Raw genomic sequence first — 27,959 nt, 5'->3', positions numbered from 1 at the left:
TTTTTAATTAAAAATAATTTTATTGTATTTTCTAATTACAAAAGCAATACATATTAGTTGCATTTTTAGCATGATTTTATTAATCCAGGAGATAAACATTTCTCCAGAGAAATGCATCTCTTGGTTTACACTTATAATAAAAATCAATGAGAAACAAAGTATTCAAAAAAATCCACTGTCCCTTAACATCATTATTTTCCTTTTACAGAAGACAGATATCTACATTCTGGAAAATTAAAATTAACTTAAACTAATATGACATTAGACTTAAAAGGTCTACCTATCTAAATTCTACAAAAAAAAAAAAAAAAAAAACCCGACAACACAAACTATATTACATTCTGATTAAATACATGCAAACAGTGACATGAAAACTCAAAAATGCCTTACATGGATAGAATAAATAACTAAATATAAACATTGTTTGATCATCAAAAGACAGTTTTTGATGCAGAGAGAAATCCATATCACAACAAAATCATTACAGTACAGCATGTGGTAGGCAGCCAGATGAAAATCATCTGCTACTTAAGAAGCCTTCCTGAAGGCAGCTTTGTGCATAGAAAAGAAGCTCCTAGTTGCTGGATGCTGAACTGCCTGCAGCCCAGCTCATCACATCTTAGGTAACAGAGTCCTGTATCATCCACAGTATAAAAGAACCATTTGAGAAAAGCTACATTTCGTTACTTTTCTTGCTACTCACCCTTTTGCCCAGCAAGTGAGCATTTGAGTGAAAAGGAAAAAAAAAAAAGAAAGAAAGAAAAGTAAAGCTACAAACATACTATTCTTTAAAAAAATAGACTTTCCTTGCAAGATATAATATCCTGTGGGGATTCCATATGCTCTTCAGGAACAGTGACATGTCAAAATCACATTTACAGAGATACATTCATACATTTGACAATCACTAGGGAAGAGTTATCTAATTTGTCTGTAAGGGAAAGCAGATGACTAATGCACTGAGGTGCTGGTCCATGACCCCATCACCCTCACTTTTACATGAGAGACCAGTGACCACAATAGTGACAAGTGGCCAAGAGGCAGGTATCAGGAGACTACTGCCCTCCAAGTCACAGCCACAGCTCTCTCAAGGACTGCATCAGAGTGACAGAGCCCACAGAGGGGCAGGTCTCCTTCCACCTGTTCTGAAGCCAAAACACTCCCTGATCGGGAGCTTTCTTGACTTACTCATGTGATATACATGGCACTCTACTTTTCTCTCTAGCCCACGTTCCCAACCACCTGGGAGAACCACATCAGCCCCACCTTGATGCATGAGAGGCACATGCATCAAGTTGAAAATACAGTAGCTACAAAAGGAAACTTGGAAGATGGGTACCCATTTCGGGGAGTCTTGCAGTCAGATCCTGTCCTGAAGGGCCTGGAACAAGAAAAAGTTCTTTAAATGAAAAGGTTGCTACTGACACTGTTCTTCTATCACTGCAGAAGATGTTTTAGGGACTGAATTTCTCAGAAGACTCTCCATTCAGCTGATTTGTCTCTTGCTTCCAATGTGGCAAATGGTACCTGCTAGTATATGTATATTAGACTCTAGCCTGCTCGCCTGGAACAGATGCAGAGACCAGCTCTTACCTTCTCACTTGAAAAGTACATCTGAAGAAGTGCATTTGCACTTTGGGCAAAAAAGAGCCAGCAAAGGATGAGGACAGTCACAGCTAGGATGTTAAATGCCTATACAGAATGAGATTGACCGACTTGGACCAAACCCAGCAAAGAGATGACAAAAAGTCATTGGTTCAGGTTGCTAAATGTTTTGAGGCACAGGAAAGTTAAATTTTTCAGTGTAACTGATATTCCCATTAGGCAGGAGGGGAGGAAATGTGGTGGCGTTTCTCCAGGCCTCGTTTTGGTGGCCCCCCAAAGTCCAGTTCCCACTTAACTTCCTGTTCTAGCCTCTGTGGAGCTGACATCCCAAGCTTTTCAGTAGATCCCAGTCCTTTGGAGAGGTGTGGCCTGAACATCCACATCATTAGCAAGGAAACATGGGGGATGCTGCGGAGGGGCGTCTGTGCACAGCCAGCGTGGTCTCTGCTGCCTACAAGCCAGAGAGGAAGAGACACAAAGCTATTACACCACCGCCAAGCAGCGAACATAAAAGTAGAGCAGAATCTTTCCCCTACCTTCCCTCCTCCCTCAACCTCCTCATTCCCACATCCATACACATGCATGAATACACTGGCGTGCCTACACACACACCTTGACTCTGGGGAGTCAGGCAAACTCGAATGGCGTAGTCATGGGCTTCTTTCCCTGAGGAGCTGACCTCGTGACCATATTGGACCAGGCACCCCTTTCAGACCTGGACCATAAGCTACATATCCAAGATATGAAGCAGAAGCAGTCAGGATCCCTCTGGTAGAAGGAGATCGTGTAGGCTATGTCAGCCAAAACACCAGGCCAATAAAGTGACACTGTAATCAGGGGCTACTTGGCTTCTGAGGAGGGTCCCTACTGTTGTAGTTATACGAGTCCATTCTGAAATCAGTCATTAGAGCAGATCAACTTCTTCCTAGTAACTGGCATCTAACATTTTACCTTGTGGGGAATTTTTCCCCTAGCATGGTGCTTCTCAAATGTTAAATGTGCATATGAATCACCTGGTGGTCCTGGTAAAACGAGGATTCTGACTCAGGAGGTCTGGGATGCGGCCTGGGATTCTGCATTTCTAATGAGCTTCTGGTCTTTAAGGTAACAAGGAATAAGGCATGAGAAGGGTAAAACAATCCCATCTGTATTTCCTGTCTCAAAAGAAATTAAGTGCTGTTTTATACCCGTGACCATGATCTCTTTAGAAATGGGCAAATCACATTTTAGGAGGAACAGTCTACTAAGTGCTAAAAAATCTCCAAAAGTTTTCTTTATAATAAATAACATGAGTTACATATTGCTAATGGGAATTACTGCATAGTGCAGTGAAATGTAATTGTTTCTTAATTCTTGCATAAGTGCCAACAGGTACACATTAACTATTGAAGTTCATGTGCTTTCCATAATGTTCTTCCTGTCTTCCCCAGAAGGTGGCAGAAGAGAGCCATGGATACACCATGATCTTCAATTACAGTGAGAACTCGTGGCTTATCTTGAATCTGAATCCTTGTGCAGCATAAGGCAAAGTTTTAGGGGTGGGGAAGGGATGGGAAACACAACTGAAAATACTAAACAAAAAACCAGAAGCCTTCTGATAGGTTCAAGTTACTCAACAATTTTATTTACCCATTCTACACACACACACACACAAAAACACATTTCAAATACAGTTATGCACACTTTAAATGGATCTGAGTGGCATACTTTGTTATCAGTGTCACCCAATTAAATCAGAATGTTGCTAAAGACTTATGTTCCTACTTTCAATAGAGCAGTGCCTAGGAAATCTGCAGTAGAACTCTATTCCTAGGCTTCCCAATCTGACCCATTCCCATTCAACCCAGAGATGCTCAGCCCCACATAGCAAAAGCATCACCATACCAGCGTAAGTTGATCTTCTTGTTACGTCAACATAATATAAAATGTACATAAGCAATTCAGATACAAAAACATTGCATAGGTAAACATTGGTCACAGATATCCAGTGAAAGGCTTACTGGAAATAATACTTTTGCCAACCCTTAAAATCAATTTTTAAATGCCAAATTTTCTGCTCATTTTTACTTACTAGATTAAGTGTTAAAGCCAAATGCATGGCTGACTAAAAATAGCAGCCCTATCCAATGGAATACAACATTCCAGAACAGGGTAAGCTGGCGACACAGAAGCTTCAGAAACGAACAGCGGAACTGAAGTTCTGCCCTAAAGCAGGGGACTGGATGAGATGACTTCAAGTAAAGGTAACAACTCCAGGCTCTAAACAGGCATTCCCTTAGCTGAGTTCACAAAATACCATAAAAGTGATGTATAACCTTTATCTTTTACAAAATGATGAGAATTTGGCCACTACTGTATAAGAAATGTCTATTTAAAATCATATCCCCTATAAAGAAAACATGTGGAGTGCTTAATTCCTTTCTTTGTTAGACACATTTAATAGAGAATTACCATAATGTACATACACTTCAGTGGATACAATCAGAAAGCAGGCAGACTGTGAGCTTACAGACCCTATAACGTTAGTCAGGCAACACCCAGATTTTACTAGTCTATCAGTCAGCTCACGGACACTACTAGAGTCTGTCAGTCAGTCAACACATAGACATTACTAGAGTCTGTCAGTCAGTCAACACATAGACACCACTAGAGTCTGTCAGTGACAAACAGATCCTACTAGTCTATCAGTTGGTCAACATATAGACACTACCAGAGTCTGTCAGTCAGCACACAGACACTGAAGTCAGTCAGCACAGAGATCCAACTAGAGACAGTCTCCTGGACAGTATGGGTCTAAATTAAATCCCTGGACACACTTCTGATATCTGTGTCACCTTCAGGGAAAGTCAATTCTACCCCACCAGTGTTGCAACCTGACTCAGTTGTTATATATTTTCAATAAGTCAAAATACATACTAGAAAAGCTGGGTAAATCTGTCAAATTTCTTGACAGTGAACACAACGTGGCTTACAGGCTTGGCAAAGACAATGGAATGTGCATAAGATTACATAACCCAGATACAATTCTTCTGATTACTGGATACTTTTTCCCTTGCCCATTGGCCACTCCAACCACCAATGAGTTTCTGTCAATTAAGATCTCCTGCTCACAAAAAAAAAAAGAAAAAAAAAAGTAACATAGATGAATTTATTTCCAAACAGCTATATCATATGTTTCTTCAAAATGCCAGTGTCTCTGAAGACCAAATGTGGGTTGCAAAGAGGATTACCCAGATCCTCATATGGAATACTCACCCATTCAGTCTAGGGGTACAAATATATTGTGTCCTTAACTCCAACTTCTTCGGAAACAAACAAACAATAACAACAACAACAGAACACCAGAGGCAAAGATATAGGGCAGATCCCTAGTACCATGCAAGTTTCTAGAAGCTTGTCTTATTCTACTTTACAACTCAATGTAAAATCATCCCTTTACCAAAACACAACAACAATACAGATAAGAGCTAAATTCCAATTTAGGGATTAGGAGATAAGAAGAGAAGCAGGCTCTCTAAATCTGCTTTAGAATTCTCTTTCAAATCTGTCATAGACTTGAAGCAAGAATAAGAAAACAGAATAATTTCCCTTTCCCCACTTTAGACAAGTAAATTTAAAAAAAAATTTTTTTAGAGGTGAGGTCTCACTATTTTGCCCAGGCTGGTCTCAAGTGATCCTCTGGCCTCAGCCTCCCAAGTATCTGGGATTACAGGTATAAGCCACAGCAACTGGCTTCTTCCAGTAGATTAAATGCTAATGTCTTTACCTATTTCTCACAAAACAAAACTTACAGCTTCAGCAGAGAGTACTTTAAGTCCATTTTTATTTTGTAGGACTTGTGACAGACATAACCATAGTAATGTATACAGACTACCAATATGCATTCAAGTAAGAAAACCAGGAGAGAAAAGATGAGAAGTAGAGATGAAACTTCTCTAAAATTTGGAGTAAGAGCTCTTTTCCATTCTACATTCTCCTGGCTTCTTCCTGCTGGACTTTTCTGAAGGGATCTTGCTTTAGAAACTAAAGGATGCTGAAGCCCTTGCTTTTCAAATTCCAATTTCTCATGTCCTGTCTGAGGATAAGACCACCTCAGCTCCTCTTCTGGAGAAAGCAAACTAGCACGGGGGAGAGTGGGGAAATAGTGGCAGGCTGAGAGCCACAGTGAACATCCCATGACCTGTCTCTAACGCTGGGGTTAATGACAGATTAACACAATGCTAGCTTGTTAGAGAAGTCCCCTCTTGCTAGGAGTAGGTACAGTGTTAATCCAAAGTCTGTGGAAAAGTGCTCCCTCCTCTCATTCACTAGCTCTGAATTACTCTCACCTCACAGCAGAAGAAAGGCTGAATGCCCATTTGGGCTACAGATGCCAGCATCCAAGCGAATGTAGACAATGCAATCTTGTAAAAGTGCCAAACATGCCTCCCCAACCATATCTCATTCTCACGTTGGTGGTGGTGGGGGCATCCCCATCCCCTAATCCTTGTAGTCTCATAGCCATAGGACAACAGGAAAGTCAGGAGAAGCGATGTGATGGTGAACACTTCTAGACTCAGAGTGTTGCTATAATGTAAATGTCCACTTGTTATAAATTACATGTCCTGTCTCTTAAAATAACCTTCCTCTGGGCAAGGACCTTTTCTTCTACTTCTATGTATCTTTCCCCTATCCCTGCCCGCACTGGCCCAAAGCTCCACAAAGACACTAAGTACACGTTATATAACCACTAAACAAGAATAGCAGGTTACTTAACATATTGGACACAATTTTGAGAAGAATCTACGTAAGCAGCCTTTAGAAGCTGGCTGTGGTATCCTACTTGGGATACATGAGTAAAGGACTTGGGGTCAGGAGTCAGTTGCCAGTGAAGACAACCTTTATCATCCTGCAGGGTCTGTACCTCTCCCCAGGGTGCTTAAAATCCAGAGGCAATTATTTAATTCAGTGATTTGTTCCACATCACTCAGCAATGTAAAGGGTTAAAGATGGGACTAGAACCTAGAATAACCCTCAAACACAGCAGCCTGCCTTCCAGGGGGTTATATCATTTAACATTATGATCTGCTCAAACATCAAACCCAAAGAACTGTCCTTTCAGGATGATGAGGAATTCAGAATTCCTAGGCTGACACTTTTTTCTGAGGAACTATTATCCCAGTATTTTTCCACCTAACTTTCTAAGGTGGAGTTCTTAACCCGGGCTATGAATCAGAATCATCCGGGAAGCTACTTAAATACATGCAAGTCCAGACCCAGACCCCAAAGATTCTGAGTCAGTATTAAGCATAAGGTAGACACAGACATGTTTATGATTCAACAATTCTAAAGGAGATTCTAAGGAAAACTCCTGGATGAGAACGACAGCAAAAAGTTTTCCATTACCAAATGAAAACACCCTTGGAAAACAGCTAACTTCTTCTCACTGGCTACCTCTAAAAGACAAGCTGATAACTTTCAGGTGGGGAGTCACCTATCTCTTTTTAAAATCCCATAAGAACCCTAAACTTGCCTCCCAAAAAAACATACATATATTTGTACATTTTGCAGGCAAAATTGGGAAAGAGGATAAGCCATCAAGGTCATCAAGGGGCTAAGAATTTCTTCCCTGAAGATTTTACGTTTAACCCTACAAAGAAAATGAAATGACAGAAATGAATAGAGAAATACAAACAGTTAAGAGCTACATCCCACAGGGTTCCAAGGACTTCTCTGGACATCAAGATGAGATAGTTTCTCCTTATGAACAAAAGAATACTCCAATGAGAGAGATTAAATTCATCATCAAGCTTTTCCACATTTGGGGGAAAAAAGTGCTCATATAAAAACTATTGTGTTTTGATGTTTATTTCTTCTAAAGGAGAGTGTGCTGAAAGTATTCAAAAATAAGCAGTTTTAGTGAACTCTTCTCTGCCTCTTGCCTTGAGCAATTCAAACATCAGTGGTGACTCCTGAATCTAACTGCCCTTCTAAACAGCCCCAGAGGATACTGGATTGGCAGGAAAAGTTGCTGTGATTGGCAAGGAACCTGGGAGCCATGGGAGAAAAGATATGACTACTCACCAAGAGTCCTGTAAGAGCTAGAGCCCACCCTACTCTCCTAAACCCCACTCTGCGGACCTCAAAAGACCCAGGCCTGACTAAGTTAAAAATAAAAACCAAGACATTTCCCCCATGCTCAGAGCCAGATTCCCCCAGGGCAATGAAGACTTAGGACTGTTTCTCATGAAAGGAGGCAAGAACTCTCACCCTATGTCCACTTGCAAGCTCGAGAATATTCTGTGGATGTTCTGTAGCCTAGGCTGGCCCTTGCAGGACCTAGCTGGAGAGAAAGAGAGAAAGGAAAGGAAAGACTCCTCCAGTCCAGATCCATTTAGACCCACTGCAGAAAGCATCAACTGGGCCAGACTTGTCTCTTGCCAATCACCCCTTCCTTCCTAGACAGACACCACAATGTCATGCATTACACTGGACAATCCAGAGGGGACATGAAAGTGGGGAAAGAAAGCAGTCAAGTAAGGACTGTGAGGAAAACACACAATGAAGAGACGAAAGTGAAGGAAAAATAGACTTTTGTCCCCGCACTGCTCACCCGCCCTCCATCCCCCAACACTTCACCAACACGAGGACATTAGTGAAGTAAGACACCAGAGAACAGAGAGAAGAACCAAGAGTGTGGGGCATGCTCAGCCCCAAGGGGGCCTTTTTCCTCCTCCTCCAGACCATCCCATCTGATAATCTGTCCTAAAAGACTCAATTTGCTAACTTGCCCCTGGGTGGAAAGATGTTTCAAACTGGAGAACAGCTAAAGTTGTCCTATAAACACGTAACCTCATGTTCTGTGTTAAGATTCATGGTGAAGTGTCAGGGGTGGGGGTGGAGGGAGGAAGTTAAATGACTCCTTGGTGATTAGTGGCAAAGGCAGGAGGCCAGGGCTGGAGGGAAACACACGGTTACACCACCGGAATGCTGACTTGGGTCTTCGGCTAGTCGGCCCCTTCTTGCAAGTCCTGGGCACGGAGAGGGCTGAGGGGCTTGAGGGGCCGGCTCCCAACACTGTAATTTCTTGGACGCCTTATTGTATTCGAACTGGACAGAGGCGTAAAGCTGTTCCTTCTCATCCTTACAGGGGTTTGGTTCTTGGGGAAGTTGTTCTGATTGGAAATGGAGGGACACCACACAAATGAAAGCCAAGCCAAAAGCTCACTCATACAGTTAATAATGCGCTTGTAACCACAACAGCTTCCCTCACTCCTGCTCCTCTGCACAGAGGCTCCCTCATAGGCACGGGCCATGGTCTGGCCTCCTAGCATCAGGGAGCTAAAAGGGAGAAGCTTCTTGAGCATAACATTCTAAAGCAGGAAAAAGACCCAAAGAAAGGAAGGGGCTTATTGAAGACCACACAGATTACCAGGGACCGACTTAGGAACGAACCTACACCTCCTGACCCTCACCTTATAGGCTCCTCTGGACTCTGCTTTCCAAAGGGACACTTGGGGTTGGAGCGGGGTGGTAATTTGCATTTCACTTCAGCCAAACACTTTCCATATTTAATTGAATTTCCAGGAGCCAGCATTCAAGGTTAAGACTCATGAAAGGGGTACTAATTTTAAAAAATAATAATTCCAACATCACTTTCAGACGTAGCAAACTATGTTGGAAGTAAGTTCTGAATCTGTTTCCCTTTTGTACATAAAAGAAACCCCAGACTCTTGATGCCAAAGCTTCAAAGACTCAAGGTGGCAGGGAAACTGGCATGGTCATCGTGGGAAAATACTTACGGTTGGCTTGTCACGGTGCGTGTTCACGGCCTCCACGTTAAGTTTAATTGTTTCCACTTTGCACCCTGAGAAAACAGAGGAAAGAGAGGACTTAAGGAAAAAGGTTCAATGGAAAATTCCTTAGTTTCATTATGGGAAAGTATACCACAAAGGAATGTATGCATTTTGCAATACACATGGTCATGCATACATCCCTTTCAAAACAGAAGGCACTGATGGAGCTTCCCTGGTGTATAGGGATAATGAAGCTGAACTCTAGACAAACCTTAGAGAAAATTCTGACCTTCCTCAATTCCCAGCTCCCGCCAGCCCCTATGCGCATAGTTACCGTAGGCTACAGGAGTAAGTTTGAAGATGGTATGGAGAGGGCATCTCAAGTATGGTAGCTCATCTGAAAACAGAAAGACCAGGTGAGGGAAGTCTCTTAGTATTATGGAGTAAGGTCAAGTTAGTGGAAGAGACAATCTACAGAGCTCATGAGTTTCCCTTACTCTGACCACCTCTTAGAGTTGTACAACTCCTCCCTTAAACTCCAGACCACAAAGCCACCCAACCTTCTGAGTGGCTAAGGAAGGAAATAAGGCCATCTTAGATCCTTCCATGCAGGCAAAACAGGAAGAAGTACTGTAGCCAGAGAGCCCAATGGAAGGGGTTCACCTGCGTACAGCAAAGGCCCGTAATACCTGGCCACAACAGCTTCCCAGCAGCTCAGGATGCTGAGCTCAGCCTCCACAATGCAGGCTTCCCAGGAGCTCTGGAAGATCGGGAAGGGAAGTATGGAAGAAGGCAGCGGCACCTTCTTACTTCCCTTACCCAGAAACAACTGCTGCTTCTAAGATACCACCCTCCTAGTAAGCAGCGTGGCAGGCTGGGGATATTCAACCACTGTCCTGATGCTGCCAGGAGTGTCAGCGTGACACTGGCCTTTGAGCCAGGCAGGATCAAGGAGCACCAGTAGCAGCCACTCTCCATTGGAAGCTCTTGTAGCAGCAGAGCGAACTCAGCAAGTCATTGACCTAGTGGCTGCTGGGAGCCCCACACTGCTGTCTGGAGAAAGTACTCTAATTTGAGTGGAGACAGGGAGGTCTGTTTCCCAGGAATCCTGGTGCCACTGCAAGTCCAGCCCTCTCCCCCTGGATGTGTCTCCCAGCCCCTCCCTCAAAGGCACCTGCGCCCTTATCCAAGAAGTAGGCCAGGAGGCAGCGCATGACAGCCTGGTGGGAGATGACGAGGACATTGCCCTGACGTTCCAGCTCCATGATGACAGGCTCCAGCCGCTGCACCAGGTCCTGGTATGACTGTGGAGGGAAATGGGGCTGGCTGGCAGAAGCCCAGGTGCAAGTTGGCAGCTAAGTCAGTGGCTGGACCTTGGAGACTAAAGGCCACTTCTTCCTCAGCTGGCTTTCCTCCTGGAAGTTCAGTGAGTTCATATCACCTGCCCCCAGCCCTGGTGTCTCTTGAGAAAACTCAGATCTTTCAAGAGCAATATTTAGACCAAGAAAACTACAGGTTAAGAAAAGGAAGTGTGAGTTCAACCTGTGTGTATGTGCTTTTTCTTCCACCAGATTCATTCAGGCACTGAGACAACAAAAGATTCCTAGGGGTTTCCTGTACCTCCGCCACTCAGTTTTATTTACTTTTGCCTCACACATCCCTAGAGTATGGAAGCCACTTAGACAAGGAAATAGCCTAAAACACTCAAGACGAGAGAGAAATAATTCCTATCCCATATATTTACTTGGAGACTCCACTTATGAGGGGGTGGGATTGAGAGTACAAGGAAAAAAAGAAATAAAAATGATTGTGTTGATTCTAAAACATATTGAACACAGAGGACACCTTGTCACCCTTATCTCTGGGAATCTTAACAATTAATGAGGCATTCGATTGTCTAAGCTAAATGAAACCAAAATGACCCAAGGGAAGGAAGATAAATGATGCCTAGAACCTCCAAATCACGTTCAATCCTTCCCCCAAATTAAAGCTAAACCTTCAGCAAGGGGCTAGGCAGTCACTTTACATGATGAGGGTGTCTTACCTCCCCACCAGGATATCGATACAGATACTTCTCTTGATCTCGAAGTGCAAATTCTTCTGGGTACCGCTTCTCAATCTCGGCATAGGTCATCTCTTCACACACGCCCTGCAAAAAGCCACTTGAAGCTGGCTTGAGGAGATAGACTGTCCCACACCAGCCCCATCCCAAATAAGGAAGATGACACCAAAGAATGCTAGTTTCTTAGTGCACGCCAGGCACTGTGCTGGATCCTTTCATGTATTGCGGCCACCTGTGACCAGAGTGTCACAGAGTGTCGCAGAGTGTCACAGAGTGTCTGTGACTCACTGGGTGAGGAACACTGCAGGGAGGAGGCAACTTCTCCAGCTCAAGCTACCATGTTCTCCTACTACTGGGGGGGGGGAACTTACAGGTCAAGAAAGTCAAGAGGCTAAAAGGAACAAGAAGCAGAGAAGGAGGGAAACTGAAGGGACTGGAGACTTTGCAGGAAAAATAAAAGGGTAGAAGGAAGGAAAGAAAAAGAAATGTCGGCCAGGCGCGGTGGCACACACCTATAATCCCAACCCTTTGGGAGGCCAAGGCGGGTGGATCACAAGGTCAAGAGCTCAAGACCAGCCTGACCAAGATAGTGAAACTCCATTTGTACTAAAAAGACAAAAATTAGCGAGGCGTGGTGGTGGGTGTCTATAATCCCAGCTACTAGGGAGGCTGAGGCAGAGAATTGCTTGAACCTGGGAGGCAGAGGTTGCAGTGAGCCAAGATTGCACCAGGGCACTCCAGCCTGTGCCACAGAGCAAGATTCCGTCTCACAAAATAAATAAATAAAGTAAAAAGAAAAAGAAATGTCCACTTTTGTGCTCAAGAAGAGAGAAAGCCAAGAGAAATTTTGGGAAAAACTTTTCTGAATAGCTGACCAAATTATCTAAGCAGAAAGTAAAGAAGTAGGTTGTTAGCTATTTCTTTTTCCCAGGAGGCAAATATACAAAGGAACAAAATGAGTCCTTGTTAGCCCCACTTTCCCCAGGTGCCAGAAAGGCTGGCTCAAAAATTGGTTTGGGTCCCATGATTGGCACAGGTATTGAAGCAGGCAGGAAACCCCCGACTGGGGGTGCAATTGTCCTCCCTGAGCCCCCGAACCGGCCATAGAGTCAGCTTCCTCAGAGTTTTTACTTGGTGGTTCTAGTTTCCTAGATAAAAATGTCCAAATAGTGACTTCTGAGAGTTCCTGCCTGAATATGAGACTCTTGTTGGCTTTTCTGGGCCTTCAGAGCTTCCTACTCACAGCATCAATCTCATTCAGAATCTTCCACTGCTCATAGGGCACCCCGAGAGACTCAGCAGTCTGTATGGTCCTCTTCAACTGGCTTGTCCACACTTTGAGGTCTGTTATCTCCTGTTCTGCCAGAAACTTCCTTAGAGCTTGGGCAAACTGGGGTTTAAAAATGAAAATTAAGGGTAAAAAGAAAACACACACACACACACACACACACACTCAACACACACATACACAAAGCCTGCTAATGTGGCCTGTAATGGACAATGTGCATAGCCATGGTCAAAATCCATAAGGTGCTACATAGTTAATATAAACCCAAAAGGAAATGAACTTTAACTGGAGCACCCTGTACATTGCTAAGTACACAAGTTGTGCCCAGTGAATATCTGATGGCTGAACGATCACAGCAGAAATGGCTCCAAGTTATCTACACTTCAATACAGAGCTAGACGCAGTGAGCAAGAACACCTTGAGCACTTGCCTGACTATGGAATCACAGCCTCCGTTCAAATGGGATTTAAGTAAGGAGATAAAAGAGATGACCTCAGCCATGCCCTTCTAACTCTAAGCCTAGAAAATCCAGTGTGCTGACTAATTACTCACCTGCTTTCCCCTCACGGAGAGGCCAGAGTCACCCCCAATCTTCCCCAAGAGATTGAACTCGCTTTCTCCATGCCGGCAAAGGTAAATGGTGCGAGGCTGGACGTGGATATTCATGAGGTAGTAGACTATCTTGCTCTGGATGTAGTCCTGGACTCTGTTGACTAAAAATCGCTGGCCCACATTTATCACCTTGATGAAAGAAAGATCCCTGGGACAGGAAAGAAAAAAAAAATTCCCTGGGTATGAAAATCTGAGAATAAGAATCAGAGGGAAAAGGATTTCTATAGGGACTTGTAGGCTCACAGCTGCTCTTCCTCCCCTCCTCTGTCACACCCACGTTTATGGAACCAAATGGTAGGAGATTAATTACTCCTTAAAACCAAGATGAAGTACAATTTCCTGAACTTCTAGTCAGTTCATACCATTTCCTCAGTGCCTGTACTGTGACACGCGATGTAGATAAATACGATAAACAGAATTCAGGCTTCCCATCAGGGGCTAGACTAGGTGACCTGAAGATTTTGCTGCTAAGCCCGAAATTTGAAAATAGGCCCCATTTGAGGCAGTCAAGACCTGGCCAGAATATGGCATGACGAGCAATGAGGGAAAGGGAAGAGGCAGCAGAAGCACAGACAGCAATGTTTATACACTCCCTGCATCTACCTAATCATGCTTCTCTCAAAGACAGTTTCAGACATTGCTTGCTTTGAGATCAACATGAGATTGTTCTCTTTATAAAAGTCGTACGTGTGGCTGGGCACGGTGGCTCATAACTGTAATCCCAGCACTTTGGGAGGCCAAGGCAGGTGGATCAGGAGATCAGGAGTTTGAGACCAGCCTGGCCAACATGGTGAAACCCCTTCTCTACTAAAAATACAAAAATTAGTCAGGCGTGGTGGCGGGTGCCTGTAATCCCAGCTGAGATCATGCTACTGCACTCCAGCCTGGGCAACAAGAGTGAGAGACTCCATCTCAAAAAAAAAAAAAAAAAAAGTCGTAAGTGCTTATTTTAAATCAAAAAATCAGAAAAAATGATGGAAGCATGCAAATCACGCATCACCCTACTACCAGAGATAACATATACAAACACACACGTATATGTAGATCTTCTGTATGTTTTTCTAGGTGGGACTTTGTTCCAAATGAAGAACACTTTTATGCCATATCTAGGAGGTCGTTTTCAGCCTCCATATTAAGGGGATTCTGGGAAACCCACTTGAAGGAACTGAAAGGCTCAAAACATTAAACAGACCACTGTATTCAGTGTGCCATGCACATTAAATGTGCCATTTGCTTGGCTGCAGGTCTGTATTGTCTGAATAGAGCTGTTAACTGCCCTGAATGCATCCATGCTCTTTCATGAGGCCACATTCTTGCAGATGTCCATGTGTACACCATCTTTCTTTAACATGAACTTGGTTTTTCTATGGCTCATATACGTCATACATGACAAGTTAATCTATAGTCTATGCCATTCTGCCAACAAATGCTTTCATAGTAATGACAGCTGGCATTGATCAGACATTTCTCTGAGTCAGGCATGTTCCTGAGGGCTTTGCATGTTTTTTATATATACACACACACACACACACACACAGAGAGAGATAAAAAATATGCAATATGTAATATATATAATATGTTATGCTATAATATGCATGATATACACACAAGCATTAATATATGTAAAATATTATATAATATATATAGTAAACTTTTTAAAAACTGATGACACATCTCCGAAGGGTATCCTACAACACTCCTGTTCAGATAGGGAGCAGTGGTTCTCAACCACAGATGATTGTGACCCCCGGGGAACATCTGCTATGTCTGGAGACATTTTGGTTGTCACAGCTTGGAGGTGTTAATTGGCAAAGGCCAGGGAAGCCGCTAAACATCCTAAACATCCTACAATACACAGGACAGCTCCTACAATAAAGAATTACCCAGTTCAAAGTGCCAATAATACTGAGATTGAGGAAATCACACTCTAGAGACCAGAGAGAAAAAAATTGATGATAAAAACCACTTCCGGCCAGGCGCAGTGACACATACCTGTAATCCCGGCACTTTGGGAGGCCGAGGCAGGTGGATCACTTGAGCTCAGGAGTTCAAGACTAGCCTGACCAACATGGGGAAACTCTATCTTTACTAAACATTTAAAAAAAAAAAATGCCGGGCATGGTGGCACAGGCCTGGGGTCCCAGCTACTCGGGAGGCTGAGGTGGGAAGATCACCTGAGCCCGGGGGCAGCAGCTGCAGTGGGCCCTGATTTTGCCACTGCACTCCAGCCTGGGTAACGGAGCGAGACCCTGTCTCAAAACAAAACAAAACACTTCAGTTTTTCATGTACAAGATGCAAGCCACAAATGCATACCTTATTTCTCTGGGATGATGTTAACACATCTAGATCTATAGATGTAGGTTATCAGAAGGAAATTAGAGAACTGAGGGAGAAAGGTTATTTTCCCAGATGAGACCTTTGCCTTGGGTCCTTCAAACGATGGCCTTAAACCTTACTTGTCATAGTTGTCTGGGTCAAGGGGTCGGTAGGTAACTTTGTAGCACTCAATTCTCTTCAGGAAGTCCTCCATCACGTTCTCTCTGTTCCTTTCAGGGTAGTCAGGGCTCGACACCTTAACCTCCTGAAATCATAAAAACAGTAAAGGCCTCATCAGAGGTCTGCCCTTAACAGCCCTCCTACAAATAGCCACTACTAAAAAAAAGAAAAAGAAGTCCATAAAAGTCGCCTTTCTCTGGAACACTGGCACTCCACTCATTGAGTACCCCCTCCCCCGCCCCACCCCGCCCCGTCCTGTGACCCTGGCAACCAAAAAAGTTAAGACAACTGGGGAGTCATGTGCCTGCACTTGGCTGAAGGACAGAGGCAGTCACGCAGCCAAAGCTGCTCCTGGGCCCCAATCCCTTTATGTACTTTCCTGAGAAAACAGAACAGGCTCCAATGTTTCTCCATTACCACTCAGAATAGAGTGCTTGACCCCAGTGCCTGACTTGGGACCAGATGCCTCTTCCTCAGATGATCCCAAGTTCCTATGGCTGGGAGAGCACCTGCATAAGACCATGTACAGATATCTGCTCAGCCCAGCAGAGCACAACCCATCCAATGGGGACGGTCGTACACTGTGACCCCACAGGGCATAAGAAGCCTGATGTATAGAACACTGACTAGAATATTGGACAATTGCTGGGGAGATAACCTTCCTGTAGGTAAGTCCTGAAATGAAGAGTCTGATCTATTCTTTTTTTTTTTTTTTTTTTGAGACAGGTTCTCACTCTGTTACCAAGACTAGACTGCAGTGGCACAATCATGGCTCACTGCAGCCTCAACCTCTCAGGACAGGTTCTCACTCTGTCACCCAAGACTGGACTGCAGTTGTAAAATCACGGCTCACTGTGGCCTCAACCTCCCAGGCTAAGGTGATCCTCCTAGGCTCAAGCAATCCACCTGCCTCGTCCTCCCAAAGTGCTGAGACTACAGGCACGAGCCACCGTGCCCAGCTGATCTATTCTAACATCTAGGTCTCAGCATCCAGATAATACCCAGAACACAGGGCCAAGACTCCTACAACCTAAAACCTGGTTTCAATTCAACAGCGAATTCTTACTTGATTCCTTAAAGCCTCAGTTTCCTCTCCCAAGAGAAGAGTGTAGAAGTACCAGATGGTGCTCTGGCAGATAGAAAAGATCTTTTTGTGATGTTAAACATGTCTATTTCTCTCTTTCATTACCCAAAACACCCCTCCCCAACAAAACACACACACACATACACACAACACAAAAGGTGAAGAGGAGATGATATGTAGGGGTGTTACCAACCAGAATATTGGCAGCAATGACATCAGGATCATCACAGACAGATTCCACAAAGAATACCTGGCCATGGAGAGAAGGCAGTGATGAACACGTCAAAAATGCCAGGCTGTGAATTAAGAGCACATGCTCATCTACCCAACCCAGCCACTACATCTCCCAGGATTTTCTTCATGAAAGTGGCCTTCAAGTCCTCCTCATAGCTCTCACCACATCCCCTGGGCCTCAAACATACACGCTAAAGGTCTGAGAAAGGACCTGAATGAAAACACTCCAGGACGGGGGAATGCTCTGAGGGAAGAGATTCAGATATCCCATCCTGTCCTCACCCACTACAGTCAGAGATCCATGCCCATAGCCTGACTCCCCACCTCTGCTTATCCCTTTTCCTCCAGCATGGAGTCAGATCCTACCTTGAAGGAATTCTGTTCAGCAAAGTTCAAAATCATGTCCCTCCTCTCCCGGGTTGTATTGGTGGCATCAAACACCTGTGAAGAAAGCACGCAAGGTAAATGAGCAGGAACAGAGAAATGGAACCCCACCAGGGCAGACTCAAGGTAGGGCTGGGTAGCCAGGCTGCTGCAAGGGTGGGGACCAGAAAGAAGAAGTAGATAAAGCTTACCGCAATCTGACCATTCTCCTCAGTGAGATATGCCTTAACATCTTCCAGCGCCACCAGAGCACACTGTCTGCCATGAGAGCAAATGAAACCAGCAAGGAGAGCTAAGCTCAAACATAGTCAGAGACACAAACATTCCGGTGGCTACAGGAGTCACATCCTGCCCACTTAGTTTCCCACTATTCAAAACCTTTCTCTAACTAGATCTTTCCACTTTCTCACTGAGGGTTTTCATACCATCCTACAACCCCTTCCTGCCCCTGCCCCAGTGCACAGATCTTAGCCCTCTTTAGACTTCTCCTACAAGCACACAGGTATCGCTGTGAGCCCTGTTCTTCTGACCACCCAAGCCCAAGGTCACTTGCCCATCAGGTAACTTCCATTTCACTTCCCTATAAGATATTTACTGAGATGAAACCAAACCCTGTCACACCAAGTCTCACGACAGCCAAGAAAGAGCTGACCTGGAGATCAGGCCTTAAACAAGACTCACTTGCGGATCTTCATGGCCTCCTCATTGTCATGCCGAAAGAAGTCATAGGACTTATAGGACTTGACTGCTTCACGCCGATACACCCCAAGATTAAACACTGCGGAAGACACCCAAATCCTTCAGCAGCCAAACAATATGATGGCCCCACCAAACGGGACCTGTTTCTTGATCTAATGTCAGAGTGGCCAAGGGGATGAAAAAAGCAGCAGCATGGTAGGTTGGAAACAATATCAGATTAAGAGTCAAAGAGTTGGGTTCAAGTCCTGACTTTCTAGACCTTGGACAAGTCTTAAGCTGTCTGAGGTTTCAATTTCCTCAGCCACTCTGTCTATCTCACAGAGACACTGCTAGGGTTATATAAGATGATGTCCACATAAGGCCTCTGAAAATGTACAGCCCTAAGCTCATCTAAATCTTAACAGTCCTATCAAAGGCATTCCCTCAAAACTAGGCCAATCCACCCACGCCAGGAGGAGACAAGTCTGGGAATAGAGAATAACTCCAGTAAACCAGAAAGCAACTGCTATTTCTGCCAGAAGCACCCTATAGCATTGATGCCAGGAAGAAGAAGTCCCCTGGAGACCTGTGAGGCCCAGGAACTAATAATTTCCTTTCCTAGGGAATGAGCCACACTTACCTTTGGTGGGCACTCCAATCCAGTTGAGGTAGCGTGTTAGTTTCTTAGACACGTAGGTTTTACCCCGGGCTGGCAAACCAATCATAACGATGAGAGTCGGGGAGTTGGTCATGTAGGAGGCCCATGCTAGAAGGAAATGAAACAACATAAAACGAAATGACTAGGGTCCTAGTAAGGTTTTCTGGTGTTTGTTTTTTTGAGACGGAGTCTTGCTCTGTCGCCAGGCTGGAGTACAGCGGCGTGATCTCAGCTCACTGCAACCTCTGCCTCCCAGGTCAAGAGATTCTCCCCCCTCAGCCTCCTGAATACCTTGGACTACAGGCACCCGCCACCATGCCCAGCTAATTTTTGTATTTTCAGTAGAGACAGGGTTTCATCATGTTGGCCAGGATGGTCTCAATTTCTTGACCTCGTGATCCACCCACCTTAGCCTCCCAAAGTGCCAGGATTACAGGCCTGAGCCACCACGCCCCGCTGGGGCCTAGTAAGGTTTATACACTGAGCTACGAACTTCAAAGTCATAATCTCATTTTATCTCCATAAACCTGTGGAGCAAAGGTTCAGCAAGTCTGAGAAGACAAATAAGGCGATATCAGGCAGGCCTCCTGAAATAGAGTTAAAAGGTTATGCAGGCTTCCAGAAAATGCCCAAACCAACACACATCTTTCCCACATGTCTGAGGTCTTCACTGAAGTACCCAAGGTGGAAAGAGGAAAAAAAGTGGCAAGGATAAGAAAGAAAATAACCATGCTGGAGCCAGACATGACAGCTCATGCCTGTAATGCCATCTATTTGGGAGGCTGAGGTGGGAGGATCACTTGAGGCCAGGAGTTCAAGATAAGCCTGGGCAACATAGAGACACCCTTGTCTCTTCAAATATAAATATATAAATAAATATATATAATTATATATTGTATAATATATATTTATATATTTATATATAAATATATTACATTATATATTTATATATAAATATATTATATTATATATTTATATTAAAATATATTAATATGTTATATATTTATATATCAATATACTAATATTTGTATATAAATATATTTATATATAAATATATATATATCACTTAGCCACATGTGGGAGTGTACACCTATAGTTCCAGCTACTCAGGAGGATTGCTTGAGCTCAGGAGTTCAAGGTTGCAGTGAGCCATGATCACGTCACTGCACTCCAGCCTGGGCAACAGAGCAAGACTTCGTTTCAACAAAAGAAAGAAAAGTAATAATGACATCATCCTTAACGTAAGAATGCCTAGAAATATAAAAATGATATAGCTGTGAAGGAAGGTCTAATGCTTACAGATTCTACCAGTGCAGAACTGAGCTGGCTCCTATAATAGGTCCAACAGAGTTTCTGTCTCCAGGATCCCACTCATCCCTTCAGAACCATGGGTAAGAATTAGCTTGCCCACTGCAAAAAGCCTTGCCTCAAGCTGTTTTGGCCTTTTCACTCAGTCCATGAGCTCCTCTTTAAGCCAGAATTTCTAAACCATAGTGAGATTGAGTTGGCAAAGCCTACTTGATACACATTCTGAATAGACCTCAGGAAGCTTCAGGGTAGAGCCAGCCCACATAGGGCATCAGGGCCAATCTGCCACCATGGCCCATGTAAAAGCAAGACAATTGAGAAGCATTAACAGTCCTCAGTCTACCCTTCCTTAGTAAATTAACTTACTTCAGGAATGCTTATTTGCAGCGATAAGTCTCACTGGACAGGCAGGGCAAACTAGATGTTCAGGGGACAGGTGACTTGTCTAGGGACACATAATGAATCAAGGGTATAGCTGGCACTAGAACACAGATCTTGTGCTTCCTTGCAGCTTTTCTCCATAAAAAGAGGTTCCTCATCACCTTGCTCACAGGGGCTGGCTCCTCCTGGCCCATCTTGCTGCAGAGGAGAGGTGGGAGAAGGACCTGCACTGCTGCCGGCCACTGTCCCGGGGCCAAAAACCACACTGAGGTCATCTGGGACAGCTCAGGCTCTGCCGGCTCCAATGAGGGAAGGCCCTGCACAGGATGGGGGGAAAAGGAAGAAACACCTTCACCTCCCACTTCCCACCACTGCTTCCCAGAAGGTGCCCTGCAAGTTGCGGCTGCCCCTCTGCCTGGTACTAAGGGACCTTGTAAGATTAAGAAACAGTTCTGTAAAATGGAGGTACTGGATGGGAAACACAACTTTCATTTTTTGAGAAATAAATGTAGAAAGATCTCAGTGGAGAAGTGGGAGGAGGGGCCCCGGTAGAGAACCAACCTCGGAAGGAAAAGAGTTTCCTAAGGGCGTTTGGCAAGAAGTACTCAGAGTGACCCTAGTGGTGAGGAGGGAGAAGTGGAGGCCCAGACCTGGGGTCAGAGGGCTTGGCTTTTAGTCCTTTACCCACTGTACACACGGAAAATTCCTGAGTCTCAGCAGGAGCCCCTCCAAGGGAGGTAAAGGAGCAACGTAAGTGATTTTCATCTCTGTTCAAATAGGGAGCTCAAAGGCAGGCAAACTGTACCCTGAAGCCTCGGCTGGCATTAATCCCTAATCACTGGCCCCTAACAGGCAGATAGCCTCTGCATGGGATCAGCTGTCTCAGGTTTAAGTAGTAAAATCCCCTGAGTCTTCACTTTCACCAGCTCAGCTCAACACCTGCTCTCAATCTCCCATGATTTGGCTCATTACCTGCACTTCTAGGCCTGCTTTGTCCGTACCTTCCAGCCCATTAGGCACATCCCCCAAAGGTCCTATTACCCTCCCAAAGCTTAAAATGAACTGATACTTGGGAGCTGCTCTGAAGGCAACCAGGGAACCAGCTGCTCTCTGTTTACCCATGTGGACAAAGAATGCTAAGAACAACAACAACAAAAAAAACCGTATCCACCTGGGACCTCCCAAGAGCCCTCCAGCAACGCACCTCTCGCCTCTGTCCAGAACACATTTATACACACCTGCTACAACCAGGGCTTCTCATTTTCTGGAGTACAAAACTAAACCACACTTCCTATCTCAAATTACCACACTGGCAATAGTAGGAACATTCTGTCCTGCCTGTTAAAAACACAAAACCACCTCCCACTACCACCTGATTAATTTCAGAGACAATGTAACCCATCTCTTGATATACATTGGAAAACTGTTTCATCCTGAAATTCTCTTCTACCTTCTTTAAGCCAGGTTTAACTCCTTTTCTCAAACTTAAATTCATTTTCCTTTCATAATGAAGGGGTGGCCTGCCCCTCCACACCTATGGGCGTTTCTCATCAGGTGGGCATTTCTCCACAGATGGGAGGAGAGACTGAGAAAAGAAAGAGACACATAACAGTCTGATCTCTCTTTTCCCCACATATAAACTTGCTTAGATAAAATGAAGACTTGAGGGTGAGCGGGCGCAGTGGCTCACGCCTGTAATGAACACTTTGGGAGGTCAAGGTGGGTGGATCGCCTGAACCCAGGAGTCTGAGACCAGCCTTGGCAACATGGTGAAACCCTGTCTCTACTAAAAATACAAAATTAGCCAGTCTATAACCCAGTCTCAAAATAAATTAATTAATTTTTTTTAAAAAGATGCACAAAAAAAAAAAAAAAGAAATGAGGACTTGATAACTTCCTTCATGTAAATGGAAAAACTCAAGCCTGAAGAAATTAAGAGCTTTGCCCATGGTCCCACAATAGACAGTCAAGGTCACGGCTCTGACCAGTCTCCTGATCTCATGACTGCCCATTCAGTCCCAGCTGCCAGCTCCTGTGCCTCATGTCAGCACTTGACAAAGGTACCTTCATGGTAAACACAACTTGCTCTCCATTCTAATCCTGAAGGATGGTCTGGGAGAGCAGTGGTTCCCAGCATTTTCAGTACCCAGGTTGTCTTCTTTTATTGGCTCTAAAGAGGCCTAATATTTAGAAATATGCTGCCCATAAAGCATGTTTCATTAGTGATATTTTATCTTTATTCATCAGAAGTCAGAACTGCTGATTATCTCCTGCTGGTTGACAGGCATGAAATAACCAAGTTCATATAACTATGGTCAAACACTAAGAAAGATGATGTTTCAGTTAACCACTATGGCTATAGTTGATGCTGCCCAATTTCCATCAAATATCGTGAAATACTGAAAACAGCTTACAATATAGAACTTTTCAGGAAAGCAAATTAGTAATACTGATGAACACTTCCAATGTGTCTATCTTTCCTATCATTTCTGTAGGAAAAGTTGCTGGCACAAATGTGCAAAGGTGTACGTGTAAGAATGGTCACTGCAGCACTCTTTGTGATGATGAAAAACTGGAAACAATTTAAATGCCTATCCGTGGAAAGCTGGCATATCCATACAATGCAGAATGAGGTAAATCTGGATTTATCAACGTTAAAAGGAGGTCCACAAGACAGTAACTTGTTTAAAAAAAAAATGAACAATATGAAACTACCTTTATTAATAGGATATACAGAATAAGATGTCTAAAAGAAACAAACTTGGAAGAGACAGGAGTTTTTTACTTTTCACTTTCTAAATCTTTTCTGTTATTTGAATTTATGAACATACGTTGCTTTTGTATTTAGGAAAAGGTACATGGAAGAACTTGTCTGTTCCAGAACTACTCAAAAAAAAAAAAATTAAAGAAAAAAAAGCATGTAGATTTCCCCATTTCTGCTTTTTAAAATTTATTGATTGATTTATTTTTTTCTGAGACAGAGTCTCGCTCTGTTGCCCAGGCTGGAATGCAGTGGTGTGATCTCGGTTTACTGCAAGTTCCTCCTCCCAGGTTCACGCCATTCTCCTGCCTCAGCCTCCTGAGTAGCTGGGACTACAGGCGCCCGCCACCATGCCCAGCTAATTTATATATATATATATATATATATATATATTTTTTTTTTTTTTTTTTTTTTAGTAGAGATGGGGTTTCACCATGTTAGCCAGGATGGTCTTGATCTCCTGACCTCATGATCCGCCCGCCTCAGCCTCCCAAAATGCTGGGATTACAGGTGTGAGTCACCGTGCCAGGCCTTCCATTTCTGCTTTCATAAGCCCTGAAACCAGTCCTCTGAGCACCTTAAAGGCACCTCGGCCAGTAGCCCCTCTTCACCCCATCCCAAGAGCAGTTGAAGTCCCAGCAATGCTCCTTCGGAGGTTTTGGCTCCCTAAAGTCATTCTTCAGCCCTGAAATCCTCAAGCCCAGTCACTTCCCGGAGTCAAAATTAGCCAACACAGGTGTAATGAGCAGCAAGGGGACAACGGTTAAGCTATTAATAAAGCAGCTACTGATGTGAACACTAAGCAGCCAGGGGAACCAGCTCCAAAGTACAGCTCCATAGCAGAGGAAAAGGAAGTAAGTTAACACATATACTCATAACTTTATTTTCTCCTTTGACTATGTCTGCAACAGTCTCACAGCCCAACTGTGACGTGAGGAGAGAATGAGGTAAATAAATCACAGTGGCTTTAGGAAACCTTCTTCTTCTTAGAGAAGAAAAAGGTATTTAGAGAAACTAGAGCTTGCAAAAAGAGATCAGAGCCCAGAGCAGGAATTAGAGTCTAGAAGACAGGAAAGAAACCAGGGATTACTGCTTCCTTGACTAATTGAAAGCCCTCAAGGCAGATGAACTACTAGAGTTAGGAAAGCAGGTAGAACAGATTCCTACCATGGAGAAAAAAGCAAATTAGAAGGACTGACACAATTATCGACTCTGACCCCCAGCCCCCAGCTTTCTTTTGGATCAAGCACCCTAGTAACACAAGTGTACCTCCCTGTAAGGGGTGCATCCCAGATCCCCAAATCTGGGTTACAATATTGTCAAACAAAAGAAGAAAACATTTTTTACTGAAAAACTAATTCTTCACTGGTCTCTTTTAAATAGTGAGCTTCCAATACAGCATTTGAGTATGATTCAATATAAATATTTCAGGAATAAATACAACAGGCAGATTGAGTCACCTGTGAAAAATAGCACACATTGGCTATATGCTCAACACTCTTCTGAGTGCCTTCCTACATTTAGTCATTTAATCCTCACATCACTTTTGGGGGAGATATTGTCAGTATCTCCACTTTTAAAAGGATTAAACTGAGGCATGGAGAGGATAAGCAACTTGTTTAAGAGCTAAGAAGTCATAAACCCAGGATTCAAACTCAGGCAGTCTGACTCCAGAGGCTACACTCAAACATCATGCTATACTAGTTATTTCTCATGGGGTATTCTGCCCTTAGCACCTGGCTTCTTGACCTGGCAGAGAAAAGAGACCCTAATTGTAGACCCTAACTCTGCCAACCCCAGTATCATGTCCAGCCAGCTGCTTCTGTCCAGCAGGCTCCATGGGTGCTAGGTGAAGAGAGATTATCATTGTCAATCATAAAAGTGACAAGGGCATGACATCAAGGTCGAGGCTCTGGGAAAAGCTTTGAACATGAGATGATTCCTGGTCTCATGCTGGTCGACTGTTTCCACCTGCTGACATATATATAACTGACTTGACTAATTGGTTATATATACATATATATATATGTATCTCCACTGATGTGAGAAGAACTGACAGGATTCCACAGGAAAAGTGCCATCCAGAAGCAGAGGCAAGAGTTAGCATTCCTTGAAGTTCCCCAAAATATATGGGGAACAGAGTCCCAGACCTTTTGGGGAGCTATGCAGCCTATAATGACGCTTAGAAATACAGATGCATGGGGACAGGAAATGATGCTTCATCTCCTCGCAAACCCTCCTGCTGTCTCTATCTAAAAGACAAGCATGGAAATGCTCAGGTGAAAGCTATCCTCAAAAAAAATGAACCTACAGGGAAAATAGTTTACAAAGTACAAAGCCTAAACCTGTGAGAAAGTAAGATGCCCAAGACACTGTGAGAAGCCAAGTGTCAGGGCTCATTCCCCTGAGGCCTGAAAGAATGAAGCCAAACAGCACTGGCTCCCATCTGTAATTTCTACAATGAGCAGCACTCTCCCAAAATTTAGCCCAATAGATAAAGCTGGTAACATTACCAGCTCTAAGTAATTCCTGCACCTGCAACTGTGTCTTACTCATTGTGTGTACAATAATGTTTGTTCTAACTTCCATCAGCAAGCCAGTGTGCAAATGTCCCAGGAGACAGAGATTCAGTTAAAGAAAGCAGTAAGAAACTGCTGGACTACACCAGTAGTCTAGCCCCAAGAACAGACATTTCGCTAAGTCTACTTGTTTTAGACAGGACATTCCACCCTGGAGACTTTGTATTAAATTTCCATGTCAAAGAATTATTTATCGCTCCCACCAAGCAGTAGAGTCTAGGATTATAACTATATTCCCAAGATAAAATGCTGAGAGAGAGCAGTCCCTCCTCTCTGCCAGAACTCACAACATTTCTTCTCTGACATTCGAAGATTTGGGGTTTTAGTTTCATAGCTGTTGTTGTTCTGTTCTGAGACAGATGCCGCAGACATGGCAGCTCTTCAGATGTCTGAAAGAGAGAAGTAGAATGTAAAAAAGGGAAGGGGAAGAAGGAAGACATAACTTAAAAGAAAACTCAGTGCATTGGATCCGCGTGGTATAAGTAAAAGCACCCTGGGCCAAGAGTCAAGTTCAGTCTTGTTTCTCCCAATTAGCAGCTACTTCTCTAGCCCTGTTTCCTCACCTATAAAAAGAGTAGCGCTAGAACCTTACATTTATCTGCTGACTTACGAGTCTACATTTACAAACGTTATCTTCTTCAGTCCTTCCAATAATCTTGTAATTAGACAGATTTTGCTACCATTATTTCTTCTCCTCCTTTTACAGATTGAAAATTTGAGATTCATCGGATTAAGTGGCCTGCTCAAGGTTTCATGACCTCAGATTCTAGTTTTAAGAATCTGGGCAGAGTAGTGGCAGCAGTTGGGGTGCGGTGGGTTATGAATAGACCAAGTTCATTACCAAGAAAGTAACTCCAATCTAATGGTAGGGCTGTTTCGAAAAATGTGGGGCCGGGCACGGTGGCTCACTCCTGTAATCCCAATACTTTCGGAGGCTGAGGCGGGCGGATCACGAGGTCAAGAGATAGTGACCATCCTGGCCAACATGGTAAAACCTCGTTTCTACTAAAAATACAAAAATTAGCTGGGCGTGGTGGTGCGCGCCTGTAGTCCCAGCTACTCAGGAGGCTGAGGCAGAAGAATCGCTTGAACCCGGGAGGCGGAAGTTGCAGTTAGCCAAGGTCGCGCCACTGCACTCCAGCCTAGCGACAGAGCCAGACTCCGTCAAAAAAAAAAAAAAAAAAGGAAAAATGAAAAAGAAAGAAAAGAAAAAAGTGAGGGACGTGGGAAAATCTCGAACATATTCCCTGAAGGAAAAACAGTAACTGGACCTCAAGACAGCCCTAGCTAGCACGTCACTCATTTCTCCTCTGGTGCATTCTCAAGCCCTGCTCCGCACCCTCTCCCTAGTTACCTCCGGGGCTCAGTCTAAAGAACACCGGAGAGCTGAGGTGGTAAATGACTTCCCCAAGGTCACCTCGGGAAGAGGGGTAAGCCCTGATTCGAACTGGAGTGGGAAAGCCCTGAGCTCATGCCCCCAATTCAGACAACAGGGGGCTGGTGAGGACGGAAGGTCCTGCGCCTTCAAGAGCCTTACACGATTCCTTCACTGACCACACAAATCCTCCAACCCAAACACCGGCTCTGGCTCCCGGTCCCAGAATGTCCGCGCTCCCTGCCATGCCGGGCGACCAGTAGTACCTCGCCCCGCACTTCAGCCAGGGGCACGCAGCCCCGGCATCCCGCCCCGCTAGACCCCACCCGGCGCTGCGCAACTGTGGCTCACCCTACGATCTCTCCTAAGATCCCTCCCTGCCTTGGCCCCGGCGCCTCCCCTGTAACACTACCGAACCGAGCCGACAGCTTGTGGCCGGGGCCGGCGCTACAGTAGCCGGCAAATCATGTGAGCCCGTCTGGCCCCGCCCCTCGCGCGTAGGTCCTCACCTGGAGAGAATCATCCACCAATCGGGCGCCTGCAGGGCCCAGGGGGCGGGGCCGGGTCGCAATAGCCTACGCGGGCTCGGGAAGGCTGGTGTAAGTGGGAACCAGAGAGATCACAAGCACCCGAGTTTCCCAGTGCCGCGGAGCCTGGTGGCATTGTTGCTTGGTAACT

General features: G+C 44.4%; 1 protein-coding gene across 8 annotated transcripts; it reads right to left on the bottom strand.

Moving 5' to 3' along the window:
• On the bottom strand, positions 1-27,959 carry PFKFB2 (6-phosphofructo-2-kinase/fructose-2,6-biphosphatase 2). Of its 8 annotated transcripts, XM_015446750.4 has the most exons (16): positions 27,633-27,747; positions 26,194-26,295; positions 18,860-18,985; positions 18,223-18,319; positions 17,733-17,799; positions 17,524-17,598; positions 17,117-17,173; positions 15,800-15,924; positions 13,283-13,490; positions 12,686-12,832; positions 11,425-11,529; positions 10,555-10,684; positions 9,715-9,777; positions 9,387-9,451; positions 2,619-2,702; positions 58-2,056 (listed from the first exon to the last, which is right to left on the bottom strand). In XM_015446750.4, the coding sequence occupies exons 2-16, from the start codon at positions 26,276-26,278 to the stop codon at positions 1,991-1,993; spliced, it is 1,500 nt and encodes a 499-aa protein (XP_015302236.1). In that variant the 5' UTR covers positions 26,279-26,295; positions 27,633-27,747; the 3' UTR covers positions 58-1,990. The 8 variants fall into 8 exon arrangements, with proteins under 8 accessions (XP_073891154.1, XP_073891162.1, XP_015302873.1 ...); XM_074035053.1 differs by lacking the exons at positions 2,619-2,702; positions 27,633-27,747 and adding an exon at positions 27,791-27,959 and having other exon boundaries at positions 1-2,056; XM_074035061.1 differs by lacking the exon at positions 2,619-2,702 and having other exon boundaries at positions 1-2,056; positions 26,748-27,747.

The sequence above is a fragment of the Macaca fascicularis genome, chromosome 1 (genome assembly GCF_037993035.2).
Source record: "Macaca fascicularis isolate 582-1 chromosome 1, T2T-MFA8v1.1".
Taxonomy (NCBI): Eukaryota; Metazoa; Chordata; class Mammalia; order Primates; family Cercopithecidae; genus Macaca; species Macaca fascicularis.
This window is presented reverse-complemented; position numbering and strand designations above follow the sequence as displayed.